Source organism: Myxocyprinus asiaticus, chromosome 22, assembly GCF_019703515.2.
Source record: "Myxocyprinus asiaticus isolate MX2 ecotype Aquarium Trade chromosome 22, UBuf_Myxa_2, whole genome shotgun sequence".
Taxonomy (NCBI): domain Eukaryota; kingdom Metazoa; phylum Chordata; class Actinopteri; order Cypriniformes; family Catostomidae; genus Myxocyprinus; species Myxocyprinus asiaticus.
Window position 1 is genome coordinate 34300076 of NC_059365.1, and position 15542 is coordinate 34315617.

At 38.1% G+C, this 15542-nt stretch overlaps 1 protein-coding gene across 1 annotated transcript in view; it reads left to right on the forward strand.

Moving 5' to 3' along the window:
- LOC127413114 (catenin alpha-1) overlaps window positions 1-15542 on the forward strand; it is a 138448-nt gene that overhangs the window by 104353 nt on the left and 18553 nt on the right. The window contains exons 14-16 of the mRNA XM_051649983.1: window positions 684-794; window positions 3824-4005; window positions 11214-11319. Of these exons, the coding sequence (XP_051505943.1) occupies window positions 684-794; window positions 3824-4005; window positions 11214-11319 (399 nt within the window). The remainder of the gene's footprint in view (window positions 1-683; window positions 795-3823; window positions 4006-11213; window positions 11320-15542) is intronic.

The following is a 15542-nucleotide window of genomic DNA, read 5'->3' on the forward strand; positions in this document are numbered from 1 at the left end:
AAATGCATATAAAACACATGATGGAAACGCATAAGTAGATAAACATTAAAATTGTAGTCTTCAAGCACGAACACCTGAAGCTCCTTTAATACAGGTAATACACTCAAATAACAGATAATTTTACTTGACATGCTGTGCATTTGCTTACATTAAATTTCAACCGCATCTGGGAGAAAACGTTTTTTTCACACTTTTTGTCTTTTCTGACTTTGCACTTTAATATCATGCAGTAACACACTGGTATAGTGATTGATGTCATCATGAAACAGAGACCCTCCCCTCCAAATCCGAACACAAGTGGTTACAGGAGACTCATTAAGTGATCAGGTGTAAACAGCGATGTGTCTCACTTGATCACATGTGATAGGATCACCACTTAATACCTGGTGTAAACCAGGTCAAAATGATAGGGAATGGGATAGGCAAATGGTGCAAGCTGGATTCAAACTTGCATTGCCCACATGAACACTATGGCTTAACGCATCAGAGGCTGCGAGGCCACGGCTTCCACAGGCAGCATTTATTATTTATTTAAAGAAAATTCAGTTTCCCATGAAAGACCTTTTTTATTTTCTAGCCTTTGCCTCAGCATCTGCCATAGATCTTAAGCAACCTTAGTCTTTTAAAGGTGTTCAAATGGCTTGCTAATTCTTTATATCTCTCCCACACTTCTCTCCCTGCAGACCCCAGATGAGCTGGATGATTCGGACTTTGAGACAGAAGACTTTGATACTCGCAGCAGGACCAGCGTGCAGACTGAAGATGATCAGCTCATTTCCGGACAGAGTGCTCGGGTAAGTGATGGGGCTTTTGTAGCTCACTCCAGAGCTTTGGTTTCACGGGTTGCCAACCTACGATTCCACGTAGTCAGAACTCACCTTACCCCTAGCAACACTGAATTAGGTCCTTTTTTAAATACCTTTTTAAAACATGTAAGCATCGTCAATGGTTCCTGAAATGTTATGTTCAGGGACATATTGGCCATGTCATATTAGCAGTAGCTTCCAATTATTTTCCAGCCTTTTCAGTGTCTCTCTGATAAAACTTTATCACAGTCCATTTAAAGAGTCGTAGGCAGTCTCGCAAAGTGCTAAACACTCTGCTTGCAGGTCAGATTTGCAGTGTCATTGTCAAATCACCCTGCGCTTCGCTCTTCCACTCCAATAACACAGGAACTCTGAATCAGTGTTTTTAGATTTTGTTCTGATTTCATGTCAACAGCACTCCCAATGTTGCCACCAGCGAAACAGACATGAAACCTCGCCCCCTCTCTACCTCCATTCTCTCTCCCTCCCTTCATATCCTCCCCTGTTGCCTTGGTAATGCTTATGAAAATCCATTCTGACATGGCTGGAAGGAATACTGTGTGTGTGCGTGTGTGCGTGCGTGTGTGCGTGTGTGCGTGTGTGCGTGCGTGTGTGCGTGCGTGTGCGTGTGTGTGTATATATATATATATATATATATATATATATATATATATATATATATATATAAAATAATTGTTTATTATATTAGTTTGAATATATTCTCTAATCCACAGCTGTGGTGATGCTAGGCAGTAGGCACTGCTGATGATTGGCATGCTGTTTTCCTTTTTTAAATTCAGTGTTGTGTGAGAGTGGTAAAGAGAGAGAGAGGTAACGGGAACCAAGTTGTGTTTGGGGATCTTGTTAGTGAGAGTGCTAGCTTTCCTGTGAACACATCTTTCACTGCCTAATAACAATTTGTGTGACAGCACAAATGGAAGAGCAATTGTGCCCAACTTTGAATACATGGTCCAAATTTTAAATGTGAACACTTTTTATTTACTTATTTATTATTATTTCCAATTGTCAAGACGAGTTGTTCCTGGCTGGAAAATGTTGTCATCTATTCGTATTTACATCTGCCATGCAGGATGCAGATTCTGTGTTCCCCAAGCTTGAATGAAATATAATTAAAGACCTCCCAAACCTCCTTCCCCATACAGTGAGGAACTGCATGTTGAAAACTAAAAAATAACTGAAAACATTCAGCCCTAATTGTCTAGTGTATGGCAGGAGACTTTTTCACAAAGAGCGCAAGACTCGAACAGAAAAGCATTTGTTAAGAGATAAAGGTGTTGCAGAAGGCTTACATTTTCGATTTGAGCTGTGTGTTGGGGAAGTGAATTGTGTTTTAGTTTAGAGTTGTTGAAAAATGTGCCGTGGAGGTTGTGCTTGAGTGAGAATGTGATTACATAAGTCTGTAATCACTGTCCAGCCTTTTGTTCCACCCCCAGAGGCTTTTGATTTAGTCCTCGGCTCCAGTGGGAATCCCAGTTAGTCAGCTAATGCACTAATGTGTGCCATATGCATGCCGGTGCTCCAGATTTAAAATAAAAAAAAATATTTTTTTTGAGTTAGCCATAATGAAAAACACAATTATTTTAAAGAGAACTGGTCAGAGAAGTAGGTCACAGTTAAAGTCCTGTTACTTATTTTTCTGTGAGCTTGTTTACATGCATGATCTAGGGTGCTTATGAATTCTGTGATATGAAACACACAGACGGAATTGTGAAATCCAGTCCAAAAAGTTTTTTTAATTATAAATGTGGATTTAACAGAATTGTACAAATTTGGGATGGAACGGATGTGTGGATGCACAATTAATTAAAATAGTTATGTCCTAGTGTGATTATTAAACCACAAAAGACTATTTAGTCTGCATGTGCTGCATGCTTCGAAGTGAATATGTAAAGCGGTTCATAAAAACTGCATCATGAGCATCACTTGCGCTGTGTATAATAATGACAAAGAGCATGAGTTTAATGAGTTTGATTAGACACAATTTCGATGATAAAACTGAATTACACTTGAACAATGAATTCAGAAGAATAAAACAGAAAACAGAATTTAGGAATAAAAAAATAAAAAAAATTAATAGGGCCCTAGCGATATTACTCTGTTTAGCCCGACAACATGTAATCTTGCACATTACCCCGATTTCTCTCTGTATGTAAACACATTTACTGGTGAGCTTACTGGCTTATCCAATGTGTGCATGCTTGTTTACGTTTTGATGTCAAAATTCAATGATTTCAAATCTGATGTAAGTGCACTTTTTTACGTTGCCAATTCATGCAGATTTGTTTTTTTTTCTTCAATATTCTGATTTTTGATAGTTATTGCTAAACTGTTGTGCATGTAAATGTGCTCATTTTTCAGCATAAAACTTTATCCTAACCAGGGTGTGATACAACAGTTTTCCAGCAACAAATTGTGTCTGTCTACAATGTTGTGGCTGGTTAGGACAAAAACCCAGATTTTCATGGAAGACCTTTTATTTTGTGCATAGCTAGGACACATTTTTATTTAACAATTAGATGCGTTTATTTTTACATGTACTGTCTGTTGATCATTGATGTGCTGAATAAATTGACAAAAAAAAAATGTATTGACTTTAAAACATTCGACCACATTCCTTGTTCGTGTTTAGCGAGGCTATTGTGGCCATAGAATGTATTTCTCAGCACCATTATAAAAGGTTGTGAACCTTTTACAGAATTAGAGGAATGAAGTTTCACAGCCCATACACCACAAGCCAAAGCTGTAAAATCTCTCCTGCTCACCCTGGGCAGGCTGATCATGCAAGAAATGAGAGGGAGGGAGAGTAAAAGAGGAAGGACAAGGGAAGGTAGAGAGAAGGCAAGAAAGGAGCAGGAAGGGATATTAAACACCAATTTTGTCTTTTTAATTGCGTATCCTTTGTCATCTCTTTTCCTCGTTAACAGTAATAGATCAGCATATTGTTTGCAGATTACTATTGGTTTTGTTACATATGAGGTTCTCTGTGGAATTGGCAGGCCATCATGGCTCAGTTGCCCCAGGAGCAGAAGGCGAAGATTGCAGAGCAGGTGGCCAGTTTCCAGGAGGAGAAGAGCAAGCTGGACGCAGAGGTATCCAAGTGGGATGACAGTGGAAATGACATCATCGTTCTGGCCAAGCAAATGTGCATGATCATGATGGAGATGACAGACTTCACCAGGTGAGAGCAAACCTCCCTATTCAGTGTTTGACTAGCTGTCAGAGACCACACACATGTTGGTGCAGCTATCATTATGAGGACTCTCCATAGACATAATGATTTTTATACTGTATGAACTATAGATTCTATCCCCTAAACCTAACCCTCACAAAAAACTTTCTGCGTTTTTACATTTTCAATAAAACATCATTTAGTATGATTTATAAGCGATTTGAATTATGGGGACACTAGAAATGTCCTCATGAACCACATTTATAGCATAATACCCTGGTAATTACCAGTTTGTAACCTAAAACAAAAGTCCTCGTAAACCACTTAAACCTGCCCACATACACACCTCTTTTAGGCTCAATAGGCCTCTCTGGCCATGCATTAGTGCTTCATTTTCACATTGTCCCGACTCAGTGGTTCGGCTTTATATTGGTTTGCATTGGCAATAAAATGTGCACTTGCCTTTTTAAAGGCAATCTTTTTTTCCAGTATTGAAAGACAGGCTGGTGAAATCTGTTTTTTTATACCTAATTTCCCCTGTCATTTGCCTAAATCGCCCATCAATTAGTAAGGTCTAATAGTAACTGAGACAAGTACTCCGTTCCGTCTCATGGAATTGTTTTTCCCTCTCATTGGAAGCAAATGAGCTGTGGATTTTTTCGTGGGCTTTTTACCTGCCTCATTTCCCTGCCTCCTTGGCTTTCCATCATACGAGATACCTATATTTCCCCCAGTGTCGAAGACAGAGATTGAAAGGAAAAGAGAATTCCTTTGCCCTCTCCAATCTATATAATAATAATTTTTTTAAAAAAACACGAAACAAGAGCTACTAGCAGAAGAAAAGGTCACACAAATTCCTCCCCTGTACACTTATGGAATCAGGGAAAGGGCCATTTTAGGTGTGACAGCATGCATGCTCATGGACCACACACCTGAGAGTGACTGCCATCTGCTCTCCCAAAGGATACTCTCTGTGTGTGTGTCACAGAGAGATAGAAAATGTCCCGGTCTATCTTTTTTTCCATGCCTATACTAACCAAGACCCCATTTTTAAGTGGCTCGTACTGACTATTTCCAAATGTTACACGTATTGTAATGACTGTAGGATAGCTGTCACTCAACCTTATCTACAGAACGGTGAAAAAACGTTTAGTCTGCCTCATCCTCCTTTTCTGGAACATGTCTCCATTCCTCCCCAATGCAATGAATGTTTGAATGCTGTCATGACTAATATTTCTCAGCCGCAACTGAATTTTGCAGATTTGTTATTGGGATAATTCAAATTAGAAAATGAATAGTTTCAGTCCTGGATGCTAAGAATTCAATACAGTTTTTCTGACCAACCACTGGTGCCACCATGATGACTCTGATTGCCACTTGACTGTTTTCCAGTGTCGGTCTCAATAAGGAGCAATGTAAAAACTACCAAAATGAGCGATCCCAATGGAGAATAATAACCATTTTAAGTGTTAGTTTGGAGTGAAATTGAGTTCAGGCTCAACTTGTGCAGTTTTTGGCTGTCAGAACTAGGGCTGGGTATTGAAACAGATTTCCCGATTAGATTCCGATTCACAAAGCTATCTATTTGGGTATATTCGGCTTTTCCGAATTTTCCATTTTGTAACTATGAACATTAAGTTATGCATTGTTATTTTTCATTTGTCACATTTTAGCTTTTTAAAAATGTAAAAATCCTTATATTCCATCAATAAATATGATTTATAGTGCAAATTTTAACCTATATTTTGTTACATGTTTATTTTTTTAATGCATAATTTATTCTATTTACTAGTATTTACATAGATTTGTAGAACACGTGCTAAAAATATGTACTGTCTCTTTAAGAAAACTGGCAGTTCTGTAAATAAGTGCATTTTAATGAGAGAAGACTCGAGTGGCTTCATCAGTGCTATTCGTGATTAGAATTAAATGTTGGTTTTGTTGTTTTTGATCAACAATTGACTATAGTCAGTAGTCAAAGACAAATTGATTGCGTGGATGTCGTCTTTGGACACATTACATGGAATGAGTCAAATCAAACATTTACCCTCAACACGCAGTGAAAGGAGGCTGAACTTCTTCGGCAGTATACTTCTCAATCACTGGAGAGTGAAATCTATGTATTTACCAGCTAATAGCAGACATCTTTAGTCGCATAGTGCGAAATTTGGTCCGTTAAACAAATGTAATATGTTAAACATAATATTATCCGCTAAGAACATTTGCCGATGTGAGTGAAAACACTGCCGACCAGAAAACGAAATGTTTGGCTTCTAATATAAATACCCTGGATCCCCTGGTAACTACCGCATTCAGGAAAAAGGTGGATACAGTGTTTCAGCCAGGCTAAAATACACAATGTGTTAACAGCAATGGCAAGAAACACTTCTTCACCTAACTAATGTGTACATCACTGCACAGCATCCATTAAATAATATTATCATATTGTTTATATGTCAAGGATTATAGTATATCTTCTGGTGGAAGGATTGTGCTTAAAGAATTTGCTTTAACATAAAAAAAATGTTCATATTTATATTATGTACTTACAGTTTTATAATGCATAATCTATGGTGTGCTGTATTGTGAATATAGTCACTCTGTTGCACATAGTGCCTAGCAGTGCAGTTTAGCCATGACTATATTCACAATATGGCAGAGCCCCCTTACGTAATTGCTTAAATGTATACCAGACTCCCAGTGAATAACTCCTGCAACTAACAACTATTGTGATAATAAATTTTTTTGGTCTATAATTTCTTTATAGATTAAAAACATCTATTTTATTTTGAACATTTTATTAAAAAAGAGCATGTTATTCCCCATCATGCCCAGTGTAAAAATGTCCTTTGGAACTTTTAAGATGAAGTACTCTCCCATGCTTGGACAACTTGGGATGTTACTCAGCCGCAGCTTGCTCTGTGGCCATTTTTCACAATGCAAATACTTGGGTCAATCATGTGATGCTTTTTTTTTTTTTTTTTTAATAGGGCCCAATCACTGAAAGTGCGGAGGCCCTATTGTTTTTCTTAGAATTATTATTAGGGCCCAAGCACTGAAAGTCATAATTATAGTCATTGGCTCCGCCCAACAGGAAGTCGTCCATTTTGGATTTTCTGAAAATAACAAGCTCTGAACTTTTAAATACTCCTATGGGATTCATGTGACTGGCGCCAAATTTGTGCAACATCAGGCCAAGACATTGTAGATGCTAAATTGTGAATGGATTTTTGATATTTTGAATGGTGTCACCATGGCGCAACAATAAATGTATGGCAAAAAAATGTGAAACAGGAAGTTCCTTATATCTTCTGTGTGCATTATATGATTTTGATGAAAATTCAGCTGTATGTTTGGTAATGGGGGCTGGTCACATTTATGCAGCTATTATGGGTCACGGTCATAGCGCACCAACTGGCAGCAGGAAGTATGTCACTATTGACTTAGAAATGGCCCTCTTATGTGTACATGAATTGCTTAAAAATTCTTTAGAATAATGTCAAGACACTGCTGATGTAAATTTTTAAAGGGATGTATGATATTTAAATACTGTTGCCATGGCAATGCATTCACTGTTATTATTCCTTCCTATATTTGGGTGTTTTTCAGGCACTTGGCATGCTTCAAATTTCATGAAATTTCACACACATCAGAGTCATTGGACATTAGTTCTTGGCCAAAGTTTACGCATGGACGTGTGTGTGTGGGGGGGGGGTGGCTCTGTAGTGCCCCCTTTAAAGTGGATGTGTGAGAGCCTCTGTAGCACCCCCATTTTCAACTACAGTCACCAAAATTGGTTCATATATAGTTCTCATCAAGCCGAACATCTTTCATAATTGTAGTCATTAGGTCCACCCAACAGGAAGTCGGCCTATTTTTATTTTTTGAATATTGCCATCTCTGAACTTTTAAATACTCCTTTTAGGTGATTCATGAGACTGTCACCACATTTAGAAAACATTAAGCCAAGACATTGAAGATGTTAAACAAACGGTGTTGCCATGGTGAAAAATGGGGAACAGGAAGTGTCTCATATCTTCTGTGTGCAATGTGTGATTTAGATCAAAATTGATATGTATGTTTAGTCTTGGGCTAATCACAAGGATTTGACTATTTTGGGCCACAGTCATAGCACCACCACCTGGCAGCAGGAAGTGTGGCTCTTACAACAGACTTTAAAATAGTCCTCTTATATTTACTCAAATTGCTTCAAAATTTTCCACCTTGCATTGTTTTCCAAAAGCCACAGGGTGGAAATGGACCAGTTGTGCTTGGGCCCATCATTGCTGCTTGCAGCTATTTATTTTTTTATTGTTTTATAAGTTATTGAAAAATACCTTAATGCAATTCACACAAAAGAATTGCTTGAATACACCTCTACTATGATTAACATGTCTTCAATTTATGAATTCAAAGTAATTTTGATATTTTTCTTGGACTTAAAGTAATGTTCCGGGTTCAGTACAAGATAAGCTAAATCAACAGTATATGTGGCAGAATGTTGATTACCACAAAAATGTATTTCGACTAGTTCCTTTTCTTTAAAAAATGCAAAAATCGAGGTTACAGTGTGACACTTACAATGGGACAATTTTTGGAGGGTCTAAAGGCAGAAATGTGAAGCTTATAATTTTATAAAAACACTTACATTAATTCTTCTGTTAAAACTCATGTAATATTTGAGCTGTTAAGTTGTTAAAATTGTTATTTTTACAGTCATTTTTGGGGTTTGTTGACATTACATCATCATGGTAACGAAGTTGTAAAATTGGCTATGACTTTACACAGAAAAGGTTTGTAAGTGATTTTATTGCACTAAAATCATGTTAAAATGCATATCCTCTATGTCTTGTGGCTATACTTTTGAAACAGTGAGTAATATTAAAAAATTGGCCCCCATTTACTTCCATGGAATTAAGTTGTTTTTTTTTTTTTTTTTTTTTTTTTTATAAAGAAGAGGAGGAATGTGTCAGTTAATTTTTGTGATAATCAACATTATGCCACAAATGCTTTCAATTGAGCTTAACTCGGAACATTCCTTTTAAAGTAAAAATTGTCTAAGTGTTGGGACCGTCAGATGTCTCATTAAAAGCTGAAATTCTAGATTTTTTTTATTTTTTTAATAAGTCACATTATTTCTTAAAAAAATAAGCAGTTTTGTTTTCAAATGTTAATTTGTTCAAAAACAAAATAGAGAGGACCCCTTTATGATTTTTTTTTTTTTAATTTATTTAAATATCATATTTTTTTTTATTTTTTGATATGTTTTACTTTATGTAAAAACAAAATGTTAGGTAAAATATTGTTCAGGTCCCTCCATTTTATTCAGGTCAATGTTTAAAAAAAAAAAAATCTGAAATTAATGATTGTTTAGGAAAGTATTTCCTTTTACTTGGTTATAGCACTTGACATTTTTTTAAGTCAGTAAATGTTTTCTAGAAATGCTATAAATGTTTTTCAAACATGTATGAAACCAACATTGAAACAAAAATTTTATTTCTATGAACTTGACAAATGTTTTAAACTAGATTTATAATGATAAAATATTTTTTCACCTTGGACAGCCTTATTCATTATAAAATTTGATTTATTAGTTGTAGTAGCCCTAAACACAATGTGTGAATATTCATTGAATGTGTTCTATTGGAGGGATGAGAATATTATTTCTGTTGAAGGTTAAATAGACAATCACACCTCTTGTTGAATGCCCCTTGGAATCTGTCATTCTCTCAAAAAGAAACAAGGCTGAAATACATCTGTCCTTGTGGTTGCACAGATTTGGTGGTATTTGCATGACAAATGGCGCTCAATGCTGATGTGTCACCTGCAGAAATGTGCTGAGTGAAGGTCTTGGCAAGTTAATTCAGTCTACGCCCAAATTATTGCCCCTCAACCTTGAGTCAGTACACAGTCCCATGAAGGTTAATGCTATAAAGAGGAAATTGATTTCAGGAGCCTTTGCGTTAATATCTGCAGAGAAGCGGCCTGCCACCAATTCTGCTTTTGTCCCTTTCTGCTCATGAATAAAGCATGCATTGCCCGGATTCGTGTCACATATTTTGGAGCCACCTGTCTTTGCATGCTGTGGTCCAATGCTCGAGCGGGTTATTCGCCACGCACACACACAATTGCACTACCCCCATCTGGAACAAGTATCTGTGGCTAATTCATGGGCACTCAGTCAAATTTGCATATCTGAATGTGGGTAGTCAAGTGAGCTGGAGTCACCCCTGCTCGATAGTCACCTTGTAGGGGCCACCCTCTCACACGGCTGTTCTCCGTGTCCTAGTGTGGGTTACGGCCAGGCCACCACCACTGTTTGCAGAAGGAAATCATAATGAACCATCTTGAGTTTTAAAATGTCAGAAGAAAAAAAAAACTTGTATTGGTCACTCTTTGTGGTGGGTACTCTCTGTGAGATGTGTCTCCTGTGAATGTTTTGATTGATGTAGTGCTGAATCATTTTGCTTCTAGGAGGACCCTGTCTGAATGGCAGAGAAAAAAAGAGAGATGTAATGGTGTGTTGACTTCTCTGAAGAGAGAGAGAACAAATCATTCCATCTGTTGTGGTTTGAATTGTTCCGTTTAGCCTTAAGAGAGCAGCTTTGAATCCAGGTTGCGCCACTTGCCAACTGTGCCCTGCAGTCCCTTGTGGGCACACAGAGCTGGCAAATGGCTGATCGGATCGTAGCCGGGGCGCTTAGAGGGGGGGTGGGATGGGATGCTGGGACGGACGAGGCCAGAACTGTTAAATGAACTGAAGTGGCAGTGACCCCAGGAAACTGACCAGACATCACAGAAGTGGGTGGGAGCTGCTGTTAGCTCATGCCATCTGTTTATTTCTCTGTCTTGCTCTTCGACTGTCTTTCTCTTTCTTACCCCCTCTTTGTTTTCAAGCTAAGAGTGAATGGACGCCTCTTGGAGGGGTTGTTCCTTTTAATGAGATTAATCAGTTGGAAGGGAACTTACCCAAATAGCCCTGTTCACGCTGGGCTGAGCTCCCTTGAGTGAGAGGCTGTGAAAATAGCAGTTTTTATTCTTTTATTTAACCTTGTCAAAATGACCGCAAATATCAGACATTCTTATCTGTTGGATGTGTTGATGGGTTAGCATGTATCAGACATACTCAAGCACATGCCAATGGGGACTGCACACAAAACTGTTTACACCTTCAACACACAGTAACTGTGAATTAAACTGATTCTCTTTTTTTTCAGGGGCAAAGGACCACTGAAGAACACCTCTGATGTAATCAGTGCTGCAAAGAAGATTGCTGAAGCCGGCTCGAGAATGGACAAGCTTGGCCGTGCTATTGCAGATCAAGTAAGTTCAGCTTGCACAGTCCTGTTTTGTAAGGACATCATTGCTCAGTGAATTATCCATGCTCTTGTGTTTCACTTAAGGGTTTTATTCCTTATGAAGCACTCCAGTGAAATGCAGCAGTGCATAATTTATCTCCCAGCAAACTCGTATCCCTGGCTTTTTCTCAGAACCTTTTTAAAATTGTGATGGAGCCTGTGATGGTAAAGGCGCCACTATTGGTCTCTTGTAAATTCAATCCCCACAGTCCAACACTTATTTTTCTGGAATGCTTTTCTTATTTCTGAAGCTGAGTGACAATGACAGGTTCACAAGCTTCGTGAAAATAATACAGGAGCATTTCCAGTAAACATCAAACTGCAGAATGTGCTGCAAGGGTTCTTTCTGATTTTTGCACAGCAAAATCATCACCCATCACTCATCCCGCCACGAAGGCTTCTCCTGTCATTTTGTCATTTAATTAAAACTGCATGTCACGCTGTACTAGCATCACTGTGCAGCATGAAGACTACCAATTGACATATCAATAGCACTCGTAGCGTTCATTTTTAAGAACTTCAAGACTTTCCTGCCCTTTTGGCACCATTACGCTAAAAAGCTAGTGTCGAGAACAGTGCCTGACCTTGTGAAGCTCTGGGTCATGCTAAATATTAATTTCCTATGTTGGAGTTCATGCATACGTGGCAAGCAGTTTTGCTCATGCAGTGCAGTACAACATCGAGGGAGGGAATGCAAAGAGATGCTCTGTTATCCTATTTGCCGCGTGGCTATTGCCGTTAATTAGCCATGCCCCCGAACATCTGCAGTTTGCTTTCAATAAGATTCCTTTAACATAATTTTGCATAAGAAGCAGCCTTCGTGGAAACAGCAGATCTGCACTTTTGATATTTTATTTAGTTCACACTTTGATCTGTCGAGAGGCAGCTACACTTTTCATTTCTGTAGTAATGTTACCTTTGCTGACCCAAATGGAGAGGAATACTAAATGTCCAGGTCAGAGAGGGGGAAAGCTTTCATAGCCAGTCACGTCCCACAGTCTCTTTGATGTTGCTAATTTAGTGCAATGAATACAATACAATATCCCTGCAGAAAACAGATGGCTATTGTGCAGGTGCTAGTGTGTATGTCTATGCATATGTGTGCGTATGTGCACAAACTAGTGCTTCAATGAAAATGCATCAGTGTATTTCTTTTCTACTGGATTGATTTGTGTGTAGGTATTTGTGGATTTTAATCGCCTGAGATGGTCCTTGTATTAATGAGGTAAGTGCATTGGCTGTGGTAGGAACAGGGTCTGCCTGAGCGTTGACTCGTTCCGCTTTTAACAAGTGTGAACCTATCTCGAGCTTTGAGCAAACGCAGACATGGCCGAAGCCAGGCCTCTCCCTAATGGTCCCACCCTCCTGTCCCGACTTTGAATGGAGCAATTGAGGGCACTAGGTGAAGAAAAAGTGTAGCAAAGCAGGTATGGGGAGCCCCAAGTGAGACCTGAATCCATTAAGTATAATTTGTCTTTAATCAGCAGCGTAATTACCAGGTGGCAGCTTTTTTCATATATTTACGCTGGACTATATTTAGACTGCTCCTCACACCTTCCTGTGCAGTCAAAGCTGCCAGAGGCTAACTGCCGAAAAACGAACAAAGGAAGCCGTTCCTTATTACGGAAGGATGAATCATCAGATTCAGAGGCGCCTGCGGAGGGATGGAAAGCAAATAATCATGACACTCATTCTCCCCCACTCTGTCCTTCACAATCTCTCTTGCATTTCATAGTCCTGCCATAGAATACACAACGGGGGTTATAGCACAACTCTGGATTGCTTGTCATGTCATTGAAATGTACTTTTGCTGAGATTGCCAACAAATACAGCAGTACACCAAAGCCATGTATTGATTTGCCAAAAATATTGGATGAATAAAATAAAGTTCGAACATGCCAAAAAAGATTAAAAAACTTGGAACTGGTAGGTTGGATAAAGGAGATAATAAGGGTTAAATGCATGCATTGTGTACAACTTCCAGCCAGCTTTTATAAAAGATGACGTGTTCCAGCTCTTTGTGCGACTACTTATACCTAGCTAAAAAAATGAGGCTGTAACGCAACTTACTATCCTACATCTGGAGGCCAACCAAAATTGCATAAAAGTTAGCAGCATGGGTGATCACTGGTGAGCGAAGAGGGCTGTTCTAAAAATCCACAGCAGGTGCATCTACTTTGGGAATCAGACTTCAGAATCAAGTGTTCAAAATCCACCCTGCAGTACAAGCGAGTCATAAGAGTTTCTTGGCTGTTTAAAAGTCTAAGTTTAAGCGTCCATTTATCAACATAACATTTTTCTATTTTGGATTTTTATAATTTTATATATATAATATTTTTTTATTTTTTATTATTATTATTATTATTAAGCACTGTATTAGCAGCATAAGAATTTGAGGCAAAAGTTGAATTTTAATATTATTATGAATTTGAGAATGTGCTAGTATTTGTCATGTCAACCTTTACATTTAATGACACCATGAACTCAAGCTGGCTTGTACTCCACATGTTTGTGCAAAACCTGATGATCCACGTGATCCCAGCATGATTTAATAATGTTCCTGGAAGCAAGGAAAGCTGAACTTTTGTACAAAGGAGTTAACATGTTCAATATCACAAATTTGTGTATAAGATTAGTGGCCTAGAAATATTGCAGATATTTAAATATTTCTTATTTTACTTGATACAGTTTTCTCATTTAAATTAGATTTTGAATCCCAGATATTCAGTGTGGACTCAACTCCACTGTATGTTTGTAGGGGGCTGCCATAAATATTCAGGGAGGTTTAAGAATCTGTTAAATGGCTGTAACAGAGCTTGATTAAAGTTTAAAGAAATGAGCGAAGTACAGGGATAAGGATGCAGAATTTAGGTCATTACCACACAAAGGTCTGCATTGCAGTTTATTACGAATTTCTGAACAGATTTTGCAGGGCACCTTATGAGGATTTCATCTGAGCACTCTGCTAACCAAATAATGATATGTAATTGAGATTTATAATGTAAATGTGTGAGCCACCACACTGCCCATAAATATACTCCCACGCACACGAGGACATGAAACCACTGCACACGGACACAATCACGCAATATCAGGGTTGCATATTTAACGAGTCAGGCCTGCGGGCGGCAGTACATGTGCTTTATCTTGGTGATGTATACCAACATACATAGAGTACTTTTCCAATTTACATTCAATCAGGGAAGATTTATGGTGATCCATTGGAACCACAGGTTGGATTAATCCAGCTCCGGCCCCTGGCTGCTTAATGGTGACAACCCTGTAAATTTCCCTCTACTGTAGAATCATCATCAAGGAGAGAGCCCACACTCTCATCTCTTCAAGGGTTGGAACCTTATAGGACACCTACCAGCCTGGATGTCTCTGGGTAATTGAGTGTTAGCAATGTGTTATCAGTGTTGCATAGTATTCCCATGACTTACTTATGCACCGTTCATTTGCAGTGGATAATTTGTCATATTTTAGACATCTGAATATATAATTCAGTGCAGAATTATTCATACAAAAGTATTCAGATCCTTAACCAGTGTTCTAATTTTTCTGAATTACAAATGCTTCATAAGTTATTTTAGTGAATCTCAGTTAATTTAAATATTACTTTTAATATTTGTAAACATCAATTGTTTTAAGTCCCTATGTTGCAGCTGCTCTAAATTTGCACAGATATGAACAAATAGATGAAGAAAAAACAAAACAACTAAATTGATGATGACGACCAATGATATACCCTCTATTTTTGAAACACTACAATAACTACATTTCCTTGAATTCTCACAGTTAGGGGTCATTATTTAGATGATGCTGTAAAAACAAAGTATCTCTAGTTTCAAAAGTAAGAGAGAGAAACAAATCCATACATTTAAGAAGAAAAGAATGAGATTACAAAAAAAAAAAAAAAAACACCATCTAGGTGTCCCTCTGGGCACTAACTTACAGTTTTATGAAAGTGAATGCAACATCAAACCTTCCGGAAACCTAGGAAAAATTGTCAAATTTTATTTGAGAACATTAACTTTATCAGTCTGCTTTAAAAAATAAAGAAATGGAGAGAGTTTATATTTGAAGAAAGACTGACCCAAACACAAGGCCAAATAAACTCTGGAGGGACTCAAAAACAAAAAGATCCTAGAATGGCCAGGTCCTGATCCCAGTCCACTCGAGTTTCTG